A 14,354-nucleotide genomic window follows, 5' to 3' on the forward strand; every position below is an offset into this window, starting at 1 on the left:
GAATATCCCTTGCTACACAGTACACCCCTATTATAGGTCTGAAAAGAAGAAATCGGTATTGGCAGGCGGTGGACCAGCCGTAAGTCCACTGGGTATCTCGACTTTCTCTCCAGATAAATCTGTATCGTTACAAAACAATTAAGACGATTGCGCAATACACCGTATAACAAGACATACCCAAGAGTTTAATCTTCAAACCAATCTCCGTAAGTGCTTGAACAAAACCAGCTGTCTCTTGGGAGGCAACATGGCCACCATCGCGACGCAGCATGTTCAAACCGTCAGTCCAATCAGCCCAACGAGACTGGTCTGGAGCAATTTGATCTGCCAGCGAGCCTTCGTGAGCACTCAGCAGGGAGAAAGACAACGGAGACGGTCCCGTCGGACTAGTCGGGGGAAGGTCATTATGATCGCGAAGGACACCCGGCGGTGCTATGCATGTCCCAGTCGCGATCTCGCTGATCGCCGCAACTTCGATTCGTTCAGGCAAGTCCTCCAGCCCATTCCGAACGAGAAACTTCACACCGCTGTCAACGTAGTGCAGGTACTTGAGAGCGTTATCCTGTGCAATGGAATTATTGATGAACGTTCTGAGAACTGGAACCGTACCAGACGCATAAATCGCCAAGGCCTACTGGGCCGACGAGATTCCCTGGTCGGAGGGGAAGACGGAGGAAGTGCGTTGACAAACCATGCACCCTGTAGTAAACACTGTATTCTTTGTTGCCGAACGAACTCAAACGACTCCTTGTATATCTTCGCCCGAAGATTTCTGTTCTCGAAAATAAGACCCATAAAGGAAAAAGTGACGCGACAGACATACCGTATTGGAACCTTGCTTAAAAGGTCATCCTCCATCTCCAGCTCCTGCATCTGCCTGTCCCTGACCGCTTTGTATTCACACTCAAGGAAGTCATGCTCAACTTCATGCCACGGACGAACGTTCTCGCTCCGAAGCCCAACTTTCACCCTGTGACATGACTATGATCAGCATTTGAAAATCATTCGCAAAAGATCGTCCCGACGCACTGGCTGCGGACTAAAGCCGCGACACGGGTGAAATCATCAGCCGCCGCACCACTCTCACCCCACATTCGAATGAAAAAATGCGTGGCAAGGGAATGGGCTTTTGCAAAATCTAAAAAGAAAGGCTGAAACGTTGTGGAGGTGGAATCTAGGTAGTTACTAATGAGGCCGCGGAAATGGTACTGAGCCGGAAACACATACAGCCGGGAGCAAATATAGCCCAGTGTTCCGACAAAAGCTCAACAACTTCGTTTGAAGCTTTTCCAATAGGACATCTCCTATTTTCAGGACGGCTGAGCTGTTCAAGAATAACCTATCACGACACATATATTGATACATTTTTGATGTTTGGAATTGAACATGCTTACTTTAGAAAAGTCGGGATCACTTGTCACAAAATTTTTCTGAGACAGATTCATCAGTTGGGCATTCCGAAATAGCTGGAAGCGCTTACCAGACAATCGAGACCCAGAACTCCTACATCCCGGAACTCTTGTTCGATATCTTCGGTGTCAAAACCCAGCTTCCGCCATCTGACTACTGTATTGTCTGCATCGATATGCTCTTCTAATTTGCTGCTCATCCAGATGAACCTCAAATCTGCATCATGGGCTGGCTGGTTCTGAGGATCCACCGGCGTCATCTTCTTCCGGTAAGTGACACGAATAATATTGGCCTGGAAATCCAGGATGCATGATGTTAGGTCCTCGATTGTGTGTGATGACATAAGGCGCTACATAGCACTGAATATAAATACGGCAAGAGAATAAATGTTGAGACGTACAACAACAGCTTTGCGAACATTTAATCTTTCCATCTCTGATATAAATTCTTCCCAGCGTGAATCACTTGCATGTGCCAATAAAGAGTTAATAAGCATCATGCTGATAAAGATATATTAACCTTTTCGTTGCGGTAATAGAACACAAGGGTCGCACCTGTGCTGCACCATGGCCGTATCTGCGCTTCCCAGTCGGTTGATAACTGTTTCAAGCAATCCCCGTTCTCTTCTCATTTGCTCAAACACAACATGGAACCCATATCTATATACTGACCCTGCAGGGATATCTGGAGGAAGAGAACTGGTGCTCGGGATCTGTCCGGGTGCTGTCAAAGGGTCCGCTTCCACCAGTTTCTTGAGAACTGCAGTTGCAGGGCGACAAACGTTAATTAGGGACTGAGGTGAAGAAAGAATCTGCACAATTTTGAAGATAAATGTGTCGTCCAGATTTGACCAGCCATAATCTAACTCCATTAAATTTTGCATAGCCGTTAAGGCGTACTGCAGATATGTGAGCCGAGAGGCATAGGTAAGAAACCGGGTGATCCGTACCGCAAGAGCATTCCCATGGGTCGTATATATAACATCCACAAGCTCAGCGAGGCCATTATTGTTGATAAAGTGATGGGCAAAGTCTTCTTCCTGGTTTTTTCGCGTTAATACGAACCGGTACTTGAAGCCATTGTGACATAACGTACGCGAATAAATTTTTGCAACGAAAATAATGCCAATCGTAGCTTTTTGTCATCACGCATACTGAGCTTGTCGATGATTTCCTTGGCTTCTCTTGAGGGAGAAGCGACGAGTCTGATGCATAATAATGAGGGGTGAGTAATGAGGTCACTGGGTAGGATAGGACACGCACTTTAGATTGACCTTGGTCTTAATCTTCTTCCTGAGATTATCATTCGTAACCAACTCATCTGTCTCATCCCTTAGCGCATAATCCGTTGATATACCCTTAATCTTCAAGTTAACGCAGAGCTGTTTAACGACGTCGTCCACGGTGAGCGTAGGGTCTATTCGAGCCCTAACGGTAACACCCTCTCCTGTCGAGACATTATTCGTAGGCACTAAACCGGGTCTGTGGACGCCATTCGTTGCGTGAAGCGGAGATAGAGGGCCTCCGTTGTTGCTCATAGCAGTAGGGAGAGCGCTGGATGTTGTCGCATTCAGATAGGCAATAATGGTGCCACACTCATGCAACTCACCAGCTATCGACGACAGAGGAAACAGCAACGTTCAGTCAAGTTGAAGATATGGCCCAATGTGGACGAAGGAACGGGATAAGACTTTATATCATTTCATGGAACATGCCAAGGTATTGTAAAAATGTGTTCACATGCTAGAGCTCGCGGTACGAGTACTTGCCTGTTCAAATAACGATAGCTTTAATATCCAAACGAGTGCGGTCGTATCCAAGAGGCCTGCTGTGTAATGGATTTGTCAGTATACGTGGAAGGCATCGGAAGTGAAATGAACAAAAAAGAATCAGAAAGCGATAATAGCATCCAGTGTACGGCGAGCCGCACTCAGACTGACGTGCAAATATAAAACGTATTCATCACAGGAAAGAAAATATTGCATCAGACAAGAGATCAGGACGTACCGGTCGGGGTCAGGCAAAGGTGTCGGAAGATTACAACGTCGGTGTCCACAAATACGGCTGTCAGTGGAACCGAATCGTCCCAGAAATAAAATAAATGGAGGATTTGTGGGAATAAGGGCAGGCGAGGGATGGAGATGGCGATGAAGGAGTGAAGAAAAGAACGACCGCGCAGCCCCGTTGTCGTGGGAATATTACGGCATTGAGCGGCCCGGACCACATGTCCAGTGCTATTTACTCTCTCACGCTCGTAAATCAACTATAAATGCGTTCTTCGTTTACTCGTCGTAATCAAGCAGCTAATTCATAAACAAATGCAACGGCAACTTTCGCAAACTCCAAGGAGTGTGTCCAAGAAAAGCCGGTGACGCTAGTGGTGTCACTGGAGCTGTGAATTCGAGGGTTGTCATTACCTGTGACTGCCTCGTATGGGAAGGTCGAGGGGTAACCTGCTTTGTACCAAGAAGCATGATCAGAGCATGCGTACCCACACTACAAAATCAAAAAAAAATAAATGCCATTTGGAACGGATTAAACAGCAGAAAGCAATTCGACGAACGGCGATATCCATCGTCCATGGGATAGACGCGTAGGTGTCAATTATTTTCCCCAGGAAGTCATTCAAATCATCATCGATGTAATCGGCCTGAATTGCCATGACTTCTTTAGTCCCCGGTTCAAAACTAGGATCAGTATACAGATGAGATTTAGATGGGAATCCAACGCCGCCGGATTTACTTACTAGCCCGACATATCCAATTCCATGAATGCAAGAACATCAATGTTGTCATCAGCATAATTATCGGCGATATCTTGCGACCCAAGAAGTCCGACTTCCTCAGCAGCGTACCAGTGAAATTCAACTGGGGTCGACGGTTTGAAATCGGCAGCAATGAGGGTCCGGAATGCTTCAATGAGGTTAACGGAACCAGTTCCGTCGTCATCAGCGCCGGGTGCACGACAGGAAGAGGGACTGTTAAGGTTAATTGAGTCCATGTGTGAACCTAGGATAGTAACCGGGGTTGAAGCTTCAGAGCCGGGGATTTTGGCGATGATGCTAAATTGCTGGAACCGATGTGAAAACTTTGACACAGTAACGTCGTCACGGTCGGTGGCAATCTAGGATATTCGTTCAACAGAAAGTAGCTTTCATTGCACCGGCAGATGATCTTACATCAGAAACGGTATTCAGAATCCAATTGCTCGCCTGTAACCCGGTGCTGGACGTGTAGTAACGGTTGTTGAAAGCGGTCAAACTCGCGAGATAGCTCTCCATGTTGGAGATGGAGAGCGTATTCAGAATAGGTGTTACCTCCGACTGTTTCGACGGAGTGGGAACTCAAGGGTATAATTATCAACCAAAACGCAAAAAGAAACACCAGACTCGGACTCACAAGCTGCTTTACCCACCGTGACCTTCTTCTCCTTGGCGGCCAGCTTCTGCTCGAGCTCAAAGACATCGGTCACATCGAACTGAAGAGAAGACCCGAAGGCTTAAGAGAGGCTCTTCTATTATAAGCCAGCGAACATACGAATTGCACCTCTTCGCGCATGAGCTGCAACTTCTCATCCTCGGTCTTCCATACAGGGTCTTCCCCATCTACGATACTGAGAAGGCGATATCCTTGAGCAGACTTCGCTTCGATCTCGTCATGGGTGATAGGCGCCGACTGAACTAAGGCCAAAGTAGCCAAGAGGGCGAAAGCTGCAACTTGCAACCGCATGATGAAGACGACACAGATAAAAAGACCCAACAGAGCCGGAGACATGAAGTGACAATCACTTTCTTTTTATGCGAGTGAATTGTATCCATGTGTAGCTACAAGTAGTACATCATGCGACGACAATTATCTTTCAGAGACAGAAGCACTCTAATAACGCCAAGCCAAGAGATTCGCAGTGGGTGCACACGAAGTGAAGAGACGCACACAAGGCTCATTTCGTTATTCGAAGGTGAGGACGAAGAGAAATATCACTCTGCAGAGCCATATGATTCCTAGCCATTTGCTGCAACGAAGCCTCGAATGAAAGTTCAACCGTGAAATACCCAAGAAACTACCGAGTGCCATGCTGTTTCATGTCATTTAATGGAAATACAAGCATCCTCATCTCTGGCTGTACCGTATGCTTTCGAGTAAGGACCACCAGGAGATTGGGGTATTGGCTTCTTGTGTGTGATGATCCATCACGCCCAGACTTTGATTTTTCCAAACTCCGTCACTCCGACGAAATTCAAATTCACCGATAAATTTGTCCGTCCGACCCTGGCTTTTCATGTATATGTACCACTTCATAGCTCACATGCATTCCTGCGGCATTTGGTCCATTCTGTGGAAGTAGCCGTACAAGGTGTCATTTGGATGAATACCACCCAGAGAGTCGCCATCTAAGATCAAGCTCACTGTCCTACATACTAACCGGTTGGAGATATGTGCTTTCGAGTCCTCCGTATCCCCGTATGCGACGATCTGCAAAACCCGTGAAATCATCAAATTTGTTGGAATGCCCTACTGCTTATTTATGGATTATTATTGCCCTATGGAACCTCCGTCATGGACCGCTTGGTTAACACTCCTAACATCACGGAGACTAATTTGACGGCAAGTTGGTAAGTAATGGTATCCATCTTTTGTTTTGGTTGAAAGTATACCCGACAACTAGGGTTGATATACTCCAACTTCTTTCAAGCCGTTCTTATCGAGCCAGATCCTTGCCGGAGGGTGCGTGTATGCGAACGCTATAAATTCGCCATCGGCTATCTTATGGACTATTAACGATACCCGAAGGCCAATGTGATACATGTTTCAGCACTTATTTTTTGACTGATCACCGGGGAAATGAAAAGGCAACTCAATGAAGTCTATCGGTCCCGCCCTTGGGCGCGGCTCCGAGTCCTGTGGCTTAATTTTTTGTAAATTTTTTTTTTGCATTCATTTTTGTGGAGGAGCACAACTTCTTTGTTCTCCGTTCTCCGAATCTTCGTTGAATAGACCCAGTACGTCAGCCGTGGAATTAACTTACGGTATGATGTGCGAAGCCTTCTGGCTTTATTTACGACTGCCAGTCACGACACGCGACCCGATCATCAATATCAATATTGGTCGATCCCCAATGTCATCAAGTGCCCACTAGAACAAACAAAGATAAATCTTCAACGAGGTGTCGACACTGCAACTTGCTCTCGGATTCCATCCATCACTACAATGGCTACCTCTACCGACGACAAGGTTCCTCAAAGCACGTCCTCTAGCCCTCTAATTGACTTGGAGAAATCTTTTGTCGATGCACATGCTACTAGTCTTCTCTTGGAGTCGCTTTCCATAGACTCATTATCAACAGTATCTTCAGAATCTAATATCCCGCCGTTCCCTCCTGGATGCATGATACCTATGTCGACAATTCTCAGCGTATCCGTCAAGGCGGGCGAACATAACGCGACCATCACCGTCCCTACTCCTCCCCGCCTTCGTACGATGTTGAAGGAAAACCTGTGCATCAAGAAGTGGGCAGTACGTTTAGTTTATCCTGATTTTTCCTATCCAATTATGGAGTTTCCCAGGAAAATCTTTCTCCTGAAACTATCGCACCGGGTCACACGCCCTGGGGGGATCCGGAATGTGTAGATGCGCCAGCTTGGAAACCTGAAGGCTCGATGTACTCACCTGAAGAGTTCAAGGAATCTCTTCAAAGCAAGCATCGCGTTTATGATTCTACTCCGCCAGCTCCTCGGGCATCTACACGAACCTCCATTCGCAAATCCACGTACCATCGGGATGCTTTGGTGTTTGAACGCGAAATCACGCTCAGAACAGAAGGCGAGACGAAACGCTGGTCGGTTCAGATTCCCGCCAACACCATGAAGCCCGACGTGGTCGACATGATGCTGCAACTACGCGACTTGAACAAATATTTCTCTGACACCCCTTCTCCTGAAGAGGACGCCGTCGACGTGCCTCCCTCACCTCCATCTCTAATGGTCTCCAATTCTCACTTTGCCATACCTATATCTCTTGATTCCTCAAGAACTATCAACTCTAAAGCTGGTGCACCCACTTCTATAGCGATTCGGCGGCAGAAATCGCTCCCACCGCCGCTCTCCTTAAGCGACAACAAAATGAAAGACATCATATACCCTGACATTCCTACTGCATTTTTGGGAACACCCTCGTACGCTCCTAACTTTGATTCAGCCGGCGTCGCCAACGAATCTATGAACCTCCAGGACATGGTTGGAAGTCTGCGGTCACGATGTGTGTCTCTTCAAGTCAAGACCCCACTGGACGATGGCTTCACCAGTGTACAGGCCGATGAGACGCTCGATGATGAATGGGCTTTCGCGAACACATTAAAGAAACCTTTCTTTTCGCCTCCCTCAGATTGCTGTGATACAATGGCCCCTTCACAAGACGATTCATTTGCACTCGTCGCAGGCGATCAAACTGTGCTGCTCGATGAGACACTCGTCGGTAATGATAGTGTTATGGTCAAGTCCCTTGATCCTAATAACTTCGAGTTTCGTGAACCGCCGTCTGTCGCCTCGGACTACCGTCCTCCTTCGTCACCTCTTCCTTCTTGCCCATCTCCTACAGGCACTGTCTTGCCGCGCGGTATACTCAAGCGGTGCAAAAGCGTCAGATTTGCATCCTCAAACCAGGAACACGAGGTTCAGGTGCAAAGCGATGCAGCACCACGCCCTCACAATTCAACGCTGACAACAGGCTCATCTACGCCACCTGCCCCCCGTGCAACGAAGCGTCATACGATCTATGCTCCTATAAGCAGGATGATACCTCCACAGGATATTCCGTCTGGCAGTAAGCAACCTACTTTCTTACGTGCAGCCGGACGTCAGAAGCCTGGGAGTAGTACTCGTTCTACAATCATGTCCTCTCCTCCTCGCGCGATGTCGACACCACCCGTTGAGAAACGTCCATCATCTCTTCACTCCCCAGCAAAGACTATGACCAGGCATAGTCAACCTGTCTCTACAGGAGTAACGCCAACAACCGAGAAGCGCGCGTGCTCTCCAACTACGATGACGACTCCAGATGCATTGCCCACGAAACCAAGACCTTCTCACACTTCACCCTTGGGTCGTTATTCTTTTGGTCGTGCAGCAGTCAATGCGCTTCAAGGAGGTGCTGCTAGTGGTAAGGAAAACATGGCGAAATCGAGGGCATCGCTCTCTCCGGCAGGGAATCTGTCGAAATCAATGATCGATGAGAATTCAGTAAGACGTGGGGGCCAGCGTGAAGTGAAGAGTCGTATGTCGTTACCGTTGAAAAACATCTTGACACGATTTAAATAGACTCTTTTCAAACCTGACTCTTTATAAGACAGGTTGGATTGGTGACTGACCGAAAAATGCGGCTATCGTGGCCTGATGGTCTAGTAGTATGATTCCTTGTTAGGGTGCTGTAAACACCGTTCGAGGAGGTCCCGGGTTCAATTCCCGGTCAGGCCCTACCTTGTGATATACATGATTTTTGAACGGATAGTCCAGGTTATATAGCTATTAGCCTATTCATACACTGTACAGTGAGTGTCAGTGTCAAAAACTTTCAGAAGTCTGGTTAAATTAACGTAGTCTTAATATTTTGACTCTTAGAGTTGCCAAGAATCACTAGCTTTTGATACACCGAAGTTTCGGACCGGTAAGTTACTGGTTACTTACCTCTCCTCGTTGGGCTTTCATCAAGATAACTTGCCTGTCGTATGATCGCCCATTGTCATACTTGATCCTAAGACATTTATACCAAGCAATGCATGACCATTTCAATTTTTTCAGCAAAGCACGGGAAAGAGGAATGTACAAGCAACGCGAAGACAGACTAGGACTCTGAACTCCGCGAGTATCTAATAAAGCGGCTTGCCAGGCTACCTGAACAACTTCAAGGTCTGTACCGCGTCAATCATGTGATTTTGCACGCGATTGGCAAGTAACAGCAAAATACCGTACCGCCTCGAGGGAGGATGAAAATATGTAATTTATACTCCCTGGGTTCCATGCGCAACCCTACATGTCCTAGTTCAAGTGAAAGGAAGAACTGTAACTAATGTAGGCGTACTACACCGTTTTTCAACACTCCAGATACCTTCAAGGCTTCGCTACGATTTAGTGTTTTGAACATGATCGGCAAGTGAGTATGTCAAAACTACGCACCAGCACTGTCCATCAGAATTACACGAAAAATTCTAACTACAAGTTCAGTTATTAAAGTCTCAGACTGCCGTCCTCTCCGGAGGACTCAGAAATGAAGACTGAGCCCGGCATAGGGCCTGGTAAACCCTGAAATTCAAACTTCAGTCCGACGACTGCGATCCTTTAAAAAGGATCAACTTGGGCCTGACCGGGAATTGAACCCGGGACCTCCTCGAACGGTATTTATAGCACCCTAACAAGGAATCATACTACTAGACCATCAGGCCATTATACAAGCTTCTACCTCAGGCTATAGAGCCGTAGATACTTAAAGAATAGGGTCAGAATTGTAACTAAAGCTATCAATTATGATAGGTTGTACTCTGGCGACGAACACTATAATACATTCTGAAAACTATACAACACCTACACGGTACCCAGGCTATATCTATATATCTCAAGAACCTCCCCGTCCGTGACCTGGTCCCCCCCGGTTCATTCCCCTACCGGCAAAACCGATCCTGAAGAAAGGAGTGCCACGACCGATAAAGGGATCGCCGGGATTTTGAGGGATGATTGGCGGTGTAGAGTGGCGACGCGCCGTCGTTGGGGGTTGCCTTACAAGTTCCTCTTTCTCGGCATCACTGTCCGCGTCATTCATATTCTCCTGTTCAGTATTTATAAGCATGGCTGCGTCTTGATAGTTCTGTCAGTCATACCTCAAGGTCAATGATCAGTGCCCCGGAATGCCATCCAGAAGCTGCGGCCGAAAGACAAAACCTGTCCTTCGGTTTTTTCCTGCCATGATCGAACCGTACTTCAGTGGGAACTTGTACGACCGCGGGAGTACCTCTTCCTCTGTCTAGAGCCATAAGGCGCGCATTCTCAGTCTGGAATGCACCTGGACGACCAGCCTCGAGCCTGCAAGGATCTCCTAGTCCGAGAGCTCCATCGGAGTATGCGCCCCAAGTTAACAGTTTGCCGGCCGCCGTTACTGCCGCTTGATGATAGTCTCCGAGCACAACGGATATGACAGATTTATTCTGAAGAGCAGGGATGATTTGGGGCTCGGAATCGGGCGTAGTGTCGATGCCTCCCATAAGAACGATTGAACTAGAACCGGTGGAATAGGCGATGAAGTGTTTGAAGTGGGCGGATATCTTCTGACATCTAAGTCATTTGAAAACCAAAGGCGGGTCAGACACTGACATGTGTGATCTTCATTGTTGCCGGAGGCTCCACTGAACCACCGGTCGAAGAAAATGCCCCATGCAGTCGGACTCTTTCGACTTCGCTGTACCTTGGTAACTAAGCAAAGAAAAAGGATTAACGAGTACCAGCGCTCAGATAGTAAGGAGCTACATATTCCCATCGGCCACGAACTACGGTTGTTTCGTCTTCTAGGGAGCCAAACTTGAGGACATGTCCTTTCGTCGTAAGAGCAACAAGATGCCGGTCATACGATGCTATTTGTATGATTTTGATGGGTTCATCGGTGTCTCCTTCTGCAGAGGTATTCAAGACGGGAAGAGGGGGCAATGAAGGCAAAGCGACGGGATCCATATCAAGGACCCAAGGCACACAAGCAATGACACCATCGCTTGAGGCATGGGCTTTCTTATCGCCGGCGTCATCCATCGCCGAATTCCTGTCTACGATATGTCTTTCCATGGAGCCCGAGAATGGCCACCAAACAAAGATGTCGCCGGTTTTCGTCAAAGCAGATGAAAAATTCCACCCACACTCAACCTGAATTGGATAGGAATCCAAAGTCTTGAGACGAAGCGACGTTAATCGGAATGGTCGCCCCCAATTGAGGAAGTTCCAAACGTAGCCTTGAGAATCCAAAGACGCCGCATGCAGTCTCCCGCAGCTTACGGCGTATCCACAGTGAACATCGGTGTACAGATTAAAGTGTGCAACTAACCTGATGCTGCGCATTGAAACTGGTAAATGCAGTCTCAACGGGTGTCCTGCTTGCTTGCCTGCCTCAGAAAAACCATCACTAGTCAGGGCACGGTGAAGTCCGTCAAGAGTACCTGAGAGTAAACATTTATTTTACAATTAAATATGAAAGGCATACAACGAACCCCAAACAAAAATGTTCCCCTTTGAATCCAAAGCGTGAAACGACCTATTGTTGGAAGAGCGAAAGTCACTGTCCTAAATTGGATAAACGAAGCGGAGGACCCTTACATTCCTGCTGCGACGAGGCTGACGATACGGGCGCCAGGTATTTTCAGCTCAGTCGGAAAAGGTACATCATTAAGCGAGGTTTTAGGCAGTGTTGACAACCCGAGTCTCCCATGGGATTTTGCTCTGCGCTCAACCATCAGTCGGATGTATAACATGCATATTGCGGTTTATAGAAATACTGACCCCCAAACGAAAACTGTTGCATGATGGGTGTGTCACAATAAATGCTTGACAACAATGTCGTGAAGCGTACCGCGTGGTTTGGACAGACGTGAATAAATAAACTTCCAGCCGCTTGTTCGAGCAGTTCCAGCCCCAGAAAAATTGAAGTCGGATTGACATTTGAGTTTCCAAAAAGTACTATCGGATGCAAGCACAGCAAAGAACTAGAACAACGCCCAAAAGTTACGACTTGGGCGGTATATAGTGTAGGCGCCGGGCAAGTACCTTGCAAGTTGTGGCCAGATGAGCGAGATCGTTGACTGGAAGTAATGGCAGTAAACTATCCAAGAAGAGCTCTACGGGTAAGTCGGTTATAGAGGGCATTGCAACGGATTCAACGGATGATGAGAGTAGAAGGACAAGAGAATCCAGACTGGAGTCAAGCGGAACGATAGATGACGTCATTGCACAGTCTGTCACAGCATCGCAATGTCACGGCATGCCGTCACGGCCCGCCTCGACGCCACCTGTTTCGACTCGTCAAGAGGATCAGCGACAGCCTGGAAGCCGCAAGCCAAATATTCCAAGCGCGCGCCCTGACAGGAACTGAATATCGTCTGAAAAATTTGCCGCCTTGATAGAATTCGTTTTTATTTGACGGCCATTCCCGTTGAATGGTCTTTTTTCGACAACTCTGCATTCCAGCAAGGGTTTCACCGGTATGGATAACTTTATCAGTGTATGCAGTTATTCATCTCCTGAATATATCTCCAGCTGCTTATATTCGTCAAGTAGTGCTTCCGAGCGTCGGCCATCATTCCTGTGTTCTTTCTTTTCAATAGCGATGGTCTCAATCTCGATGTTTAAATCCTTCTGCGGGGCAACATCCGTAACCCTGAACTCAATACATCGGATTGTCCGACGGTTTTTGACGTGTACAGTCCGCACAAGCGCCTGATTCCGTCATTGTATTCGCCGGCACTTCTATGTTCTCTTTTTGGCAGTCTCTGGAGGTTCTCTTTATCTCGCCAACTCCTCTAGGACTATGTCGTTGATTTTGACTTTTGGGCCTGTTTTTCCAAACGGGGACCTTTCCGACGTTCCGTAGCCCGACTCATTCGCCGCTACATAATGGGTTCATTGACATCGACCTTCATGCCGTTCACACGACTGCCGCTGAGCAACATCGGATATTGGATTTTTTTCAATACTCCCTCGTCTTGGTGAATCTGCCGATGTCCAAATATAAATCCCCCTTTGGAGTTCTACAGCCACATGATACGAAATTCTCGTGTGTCTATTGTATACAGAGAAGGGAAATCATTCAGTTTTCCTCTGCGGGCCTTTTCGTATGTCTGACCCAGTCACTGGAACACTCCTGACATTGACAAGCCGGAGAATTATGGTTACCGAATCGTTCATGATGTCCTGCATTCGGCCTGACAAGGTTGAAAGAAGCAGAACTTCTACAACACCGGTCGATCCTTTACTTCACAATTGAATGTATGTTTTCTGTCGATGTTATCTGATGTTTATCATTAATCATGTTGTGTTTAGAAAACCGACAGTGCATCCAAGGACTTTCTCTCAAGATCATTTGGGTCTCAAAAATTTAAAGTTCATATCATTCCTATTGCAACAGGCGTCTGGGCAATTCCGTATCCGGTATATATATTCACGGAGTGTTGCAACAACCGGCAAAGCGCCCAACTCCTGGAGCTGTATACTTGTATACTTTCCACCACAACCACCAGAATAAGGAGCACTTTGTGCCTGATGTCGGACGCTGTAGCCACCTCATGGAAACACTACGGTGGAGTAGAGCATGAGGATGTCTCCTTACAGTTCCTGTCGATCATTGTGGTAGACAGATTTTGCCGAACTCTCACCTCGCCTTCGCATTACCATTGATACCCTACTATACGTACACTCCTCAGTTACGGCCCGACGTTCCGCTGTCTTCGCAATGTGAGCAGCAGCGTACCCCATGTCATTGGCATACTTTTCACTTTAGCTTCCGTCTTCAGACTCACTCGCTCTTAACGGACCTCCCCCGGCAAAGACTCATGGAACCAACGGGCAGGCCAGTCCGTATAGGCGTTTCGATCCGGTCTAGTTGCATATCATTCAGCTCATAACCGCCCCGATAAAACTCAGCAAGGCACAGTCTTCGTTATTGTCGTGTCCGGTCCATAATCCGGTGAATGCCTTGTCATTTTCAAACTCGCAATTAAGTTTTCTTTTCACCGGCGCGCTCCACATTTTGTCAGTCCCTTCTTCACAGCCCTGGGGCCGGGGCTAAAACCTGAAGGAAAATCTGAAGCAGCATTCCGGGGCTCACCCAAGGTTTTCGGTACCGCAGAACACATCGGTAAATTATCTTCAACCCGAGGAGATACTTCTATTTCTCAAGGCCGTTCAGCCGTTTTTCTCACTGTATA

General features: G+C 47.4%; 4 protein-coding genes and 2 non-coding genes across 6 annotated transcripts; 2 read left to right on the plus strand and 4 right to left on the minus strand.

Moving 5' to 3' along the window:
- Positions 1–30: 30 nt before the first annotated feature.
- On the minus strand, positions 31–2,947 carry EV420DRAFT_1617269 (ELMO/CED-12 family-domain-containing protein; the record flags this gene model as incomplete). The annotated part of the gene is made up of 13 exons (XM_060475217.1): positions 31–119; positions 178–562; positions 610–772; positions 824–970; positions 1,030–1,185; positions 1,224–1,339; positions 1,395–1,430; positions 1,481–1,759; positions 1,811–1,910; positions 1,965–2,308; positions 2,360–2,449; positions 2,506–2,614; positions 2,673–2,947. 13 exons carry the CDS (start codon positions 2,945–2,947, stop codon positions 31–33), a joined length of 2,289 nt encoding a protein of 762 aa, XP_060337721.1.
- Positions 2,948–3,664: 717 nt separating this feature from the next.
- On the minus strand, positions 3,665–5,571 carry EV420DRAFT_1507348 (Zn-dependent exopeptidase). Its single transcript, XM_060471364.1, has 6 exons — positions 4,946–5,571; positions 4,808–4,886; positions 4,588–4,751; positions 4,156–4,532; positions 3,973–4,096; positions 3,665–3,905 (listed from the first exon to the last, which is right to left on the minus strand). Exons 1-6 carry the CDS (start codon positions 5,180–5,182, stop codon positions 3,705–3,707), a joined length of 1,182 nt encoding a protein of 393 aa, XP_060337722.1. The 5' UTR covers positions 5,183–5,571; the 3' UTR covers positions 3,665–3,704.
- A 757-nt stretch (positions 5,572–6,328) lies between these two features.
- On the plus strand, positions 6,329–9,248 carry EV420DRAFT_1743637 (uncharacterized protein; the record flags this gene model as incomplete). Its single annotated transcript, XM_060480081.1, has 6 exons — positions 6,329–6,922; positions 6,973–8,227; positions 8,255–8,677; positions 8,917–8,951; positions 9,022–9,067; positions 9,202–9,248. Exons 1-6 carry the CDS (start codon positions 6,617–6,619, stop codon positions 9,246–9,248), a joined length of 2,112 nt encoding a protein of 703 aa, XP_060337723.1. The 5' UTR covers positions 6,329–6,616.
- EV420DRAFT_t44 lies at positions 8,791–8,877 on the plus strand. The gene has a single exon. It is a non-coding gene; the product is annotated as a tRNA-Pro (tRNA).
- Positions 9,249–9,755: 507 nt separating the features above from the next.
- EV420DRAFT_t48 lies at positions 9,756–9,842 on the minus strand. The gene has a single exon. It is a non-coding gene; the product is annotated as a tRNA-Pro (tRNA).
- Positions 9,816–12,653, minus strand: EV420DRAFT_1507378 (regulator of chromosome condensation 1/beta-lactamase-inhibitor protein II). Its single transcript, XM_060471365.1, has 10 exons — positions 12,199–12,653; positions 12,005–12,137; positions 11,935–11,947; positions 11,752–11,874; positions 11,646–11,689; positions 11,483–11,594; positions 10,918–11,428; positions 10,765–10,863; positions 10,275–10,715; positions 9,816–10,222 (listed from the first exon to the last, which is right to left on the minus strand). The coding sequence occupies exons 1-10, from the start codon at positions 12,376–12,378 to the stop codon at positions 10,013–10,015; spliced, it is 1,866 nt and encodes a 621-aa protein (XP_060337724.1). The 5' UTR covers positions 12,379–12,653; the 3' UTR covers positions 9,816–10,012.
- Between the last annotated feature and the right edge of the window lie 1,701 nt (positions 12,654–14,354).

The sequence above is a fragment of the Desarmillaria tabescens genome, assembly GCF_030435595.1.
Source record: "Desarmillaria tabescens strain CCBAS 213 chromosome Unknown EV420scaffold_3, whole genome shotgun sequence".
Classification (NCBI taxonomy): domain Eukaryota; kingdom Fungi; phylum Basidiomycota; class Agaricomycetes; order Agaricales; family Physalacriaceae; genus Desarmillaria; species Desarmillaria tabescens.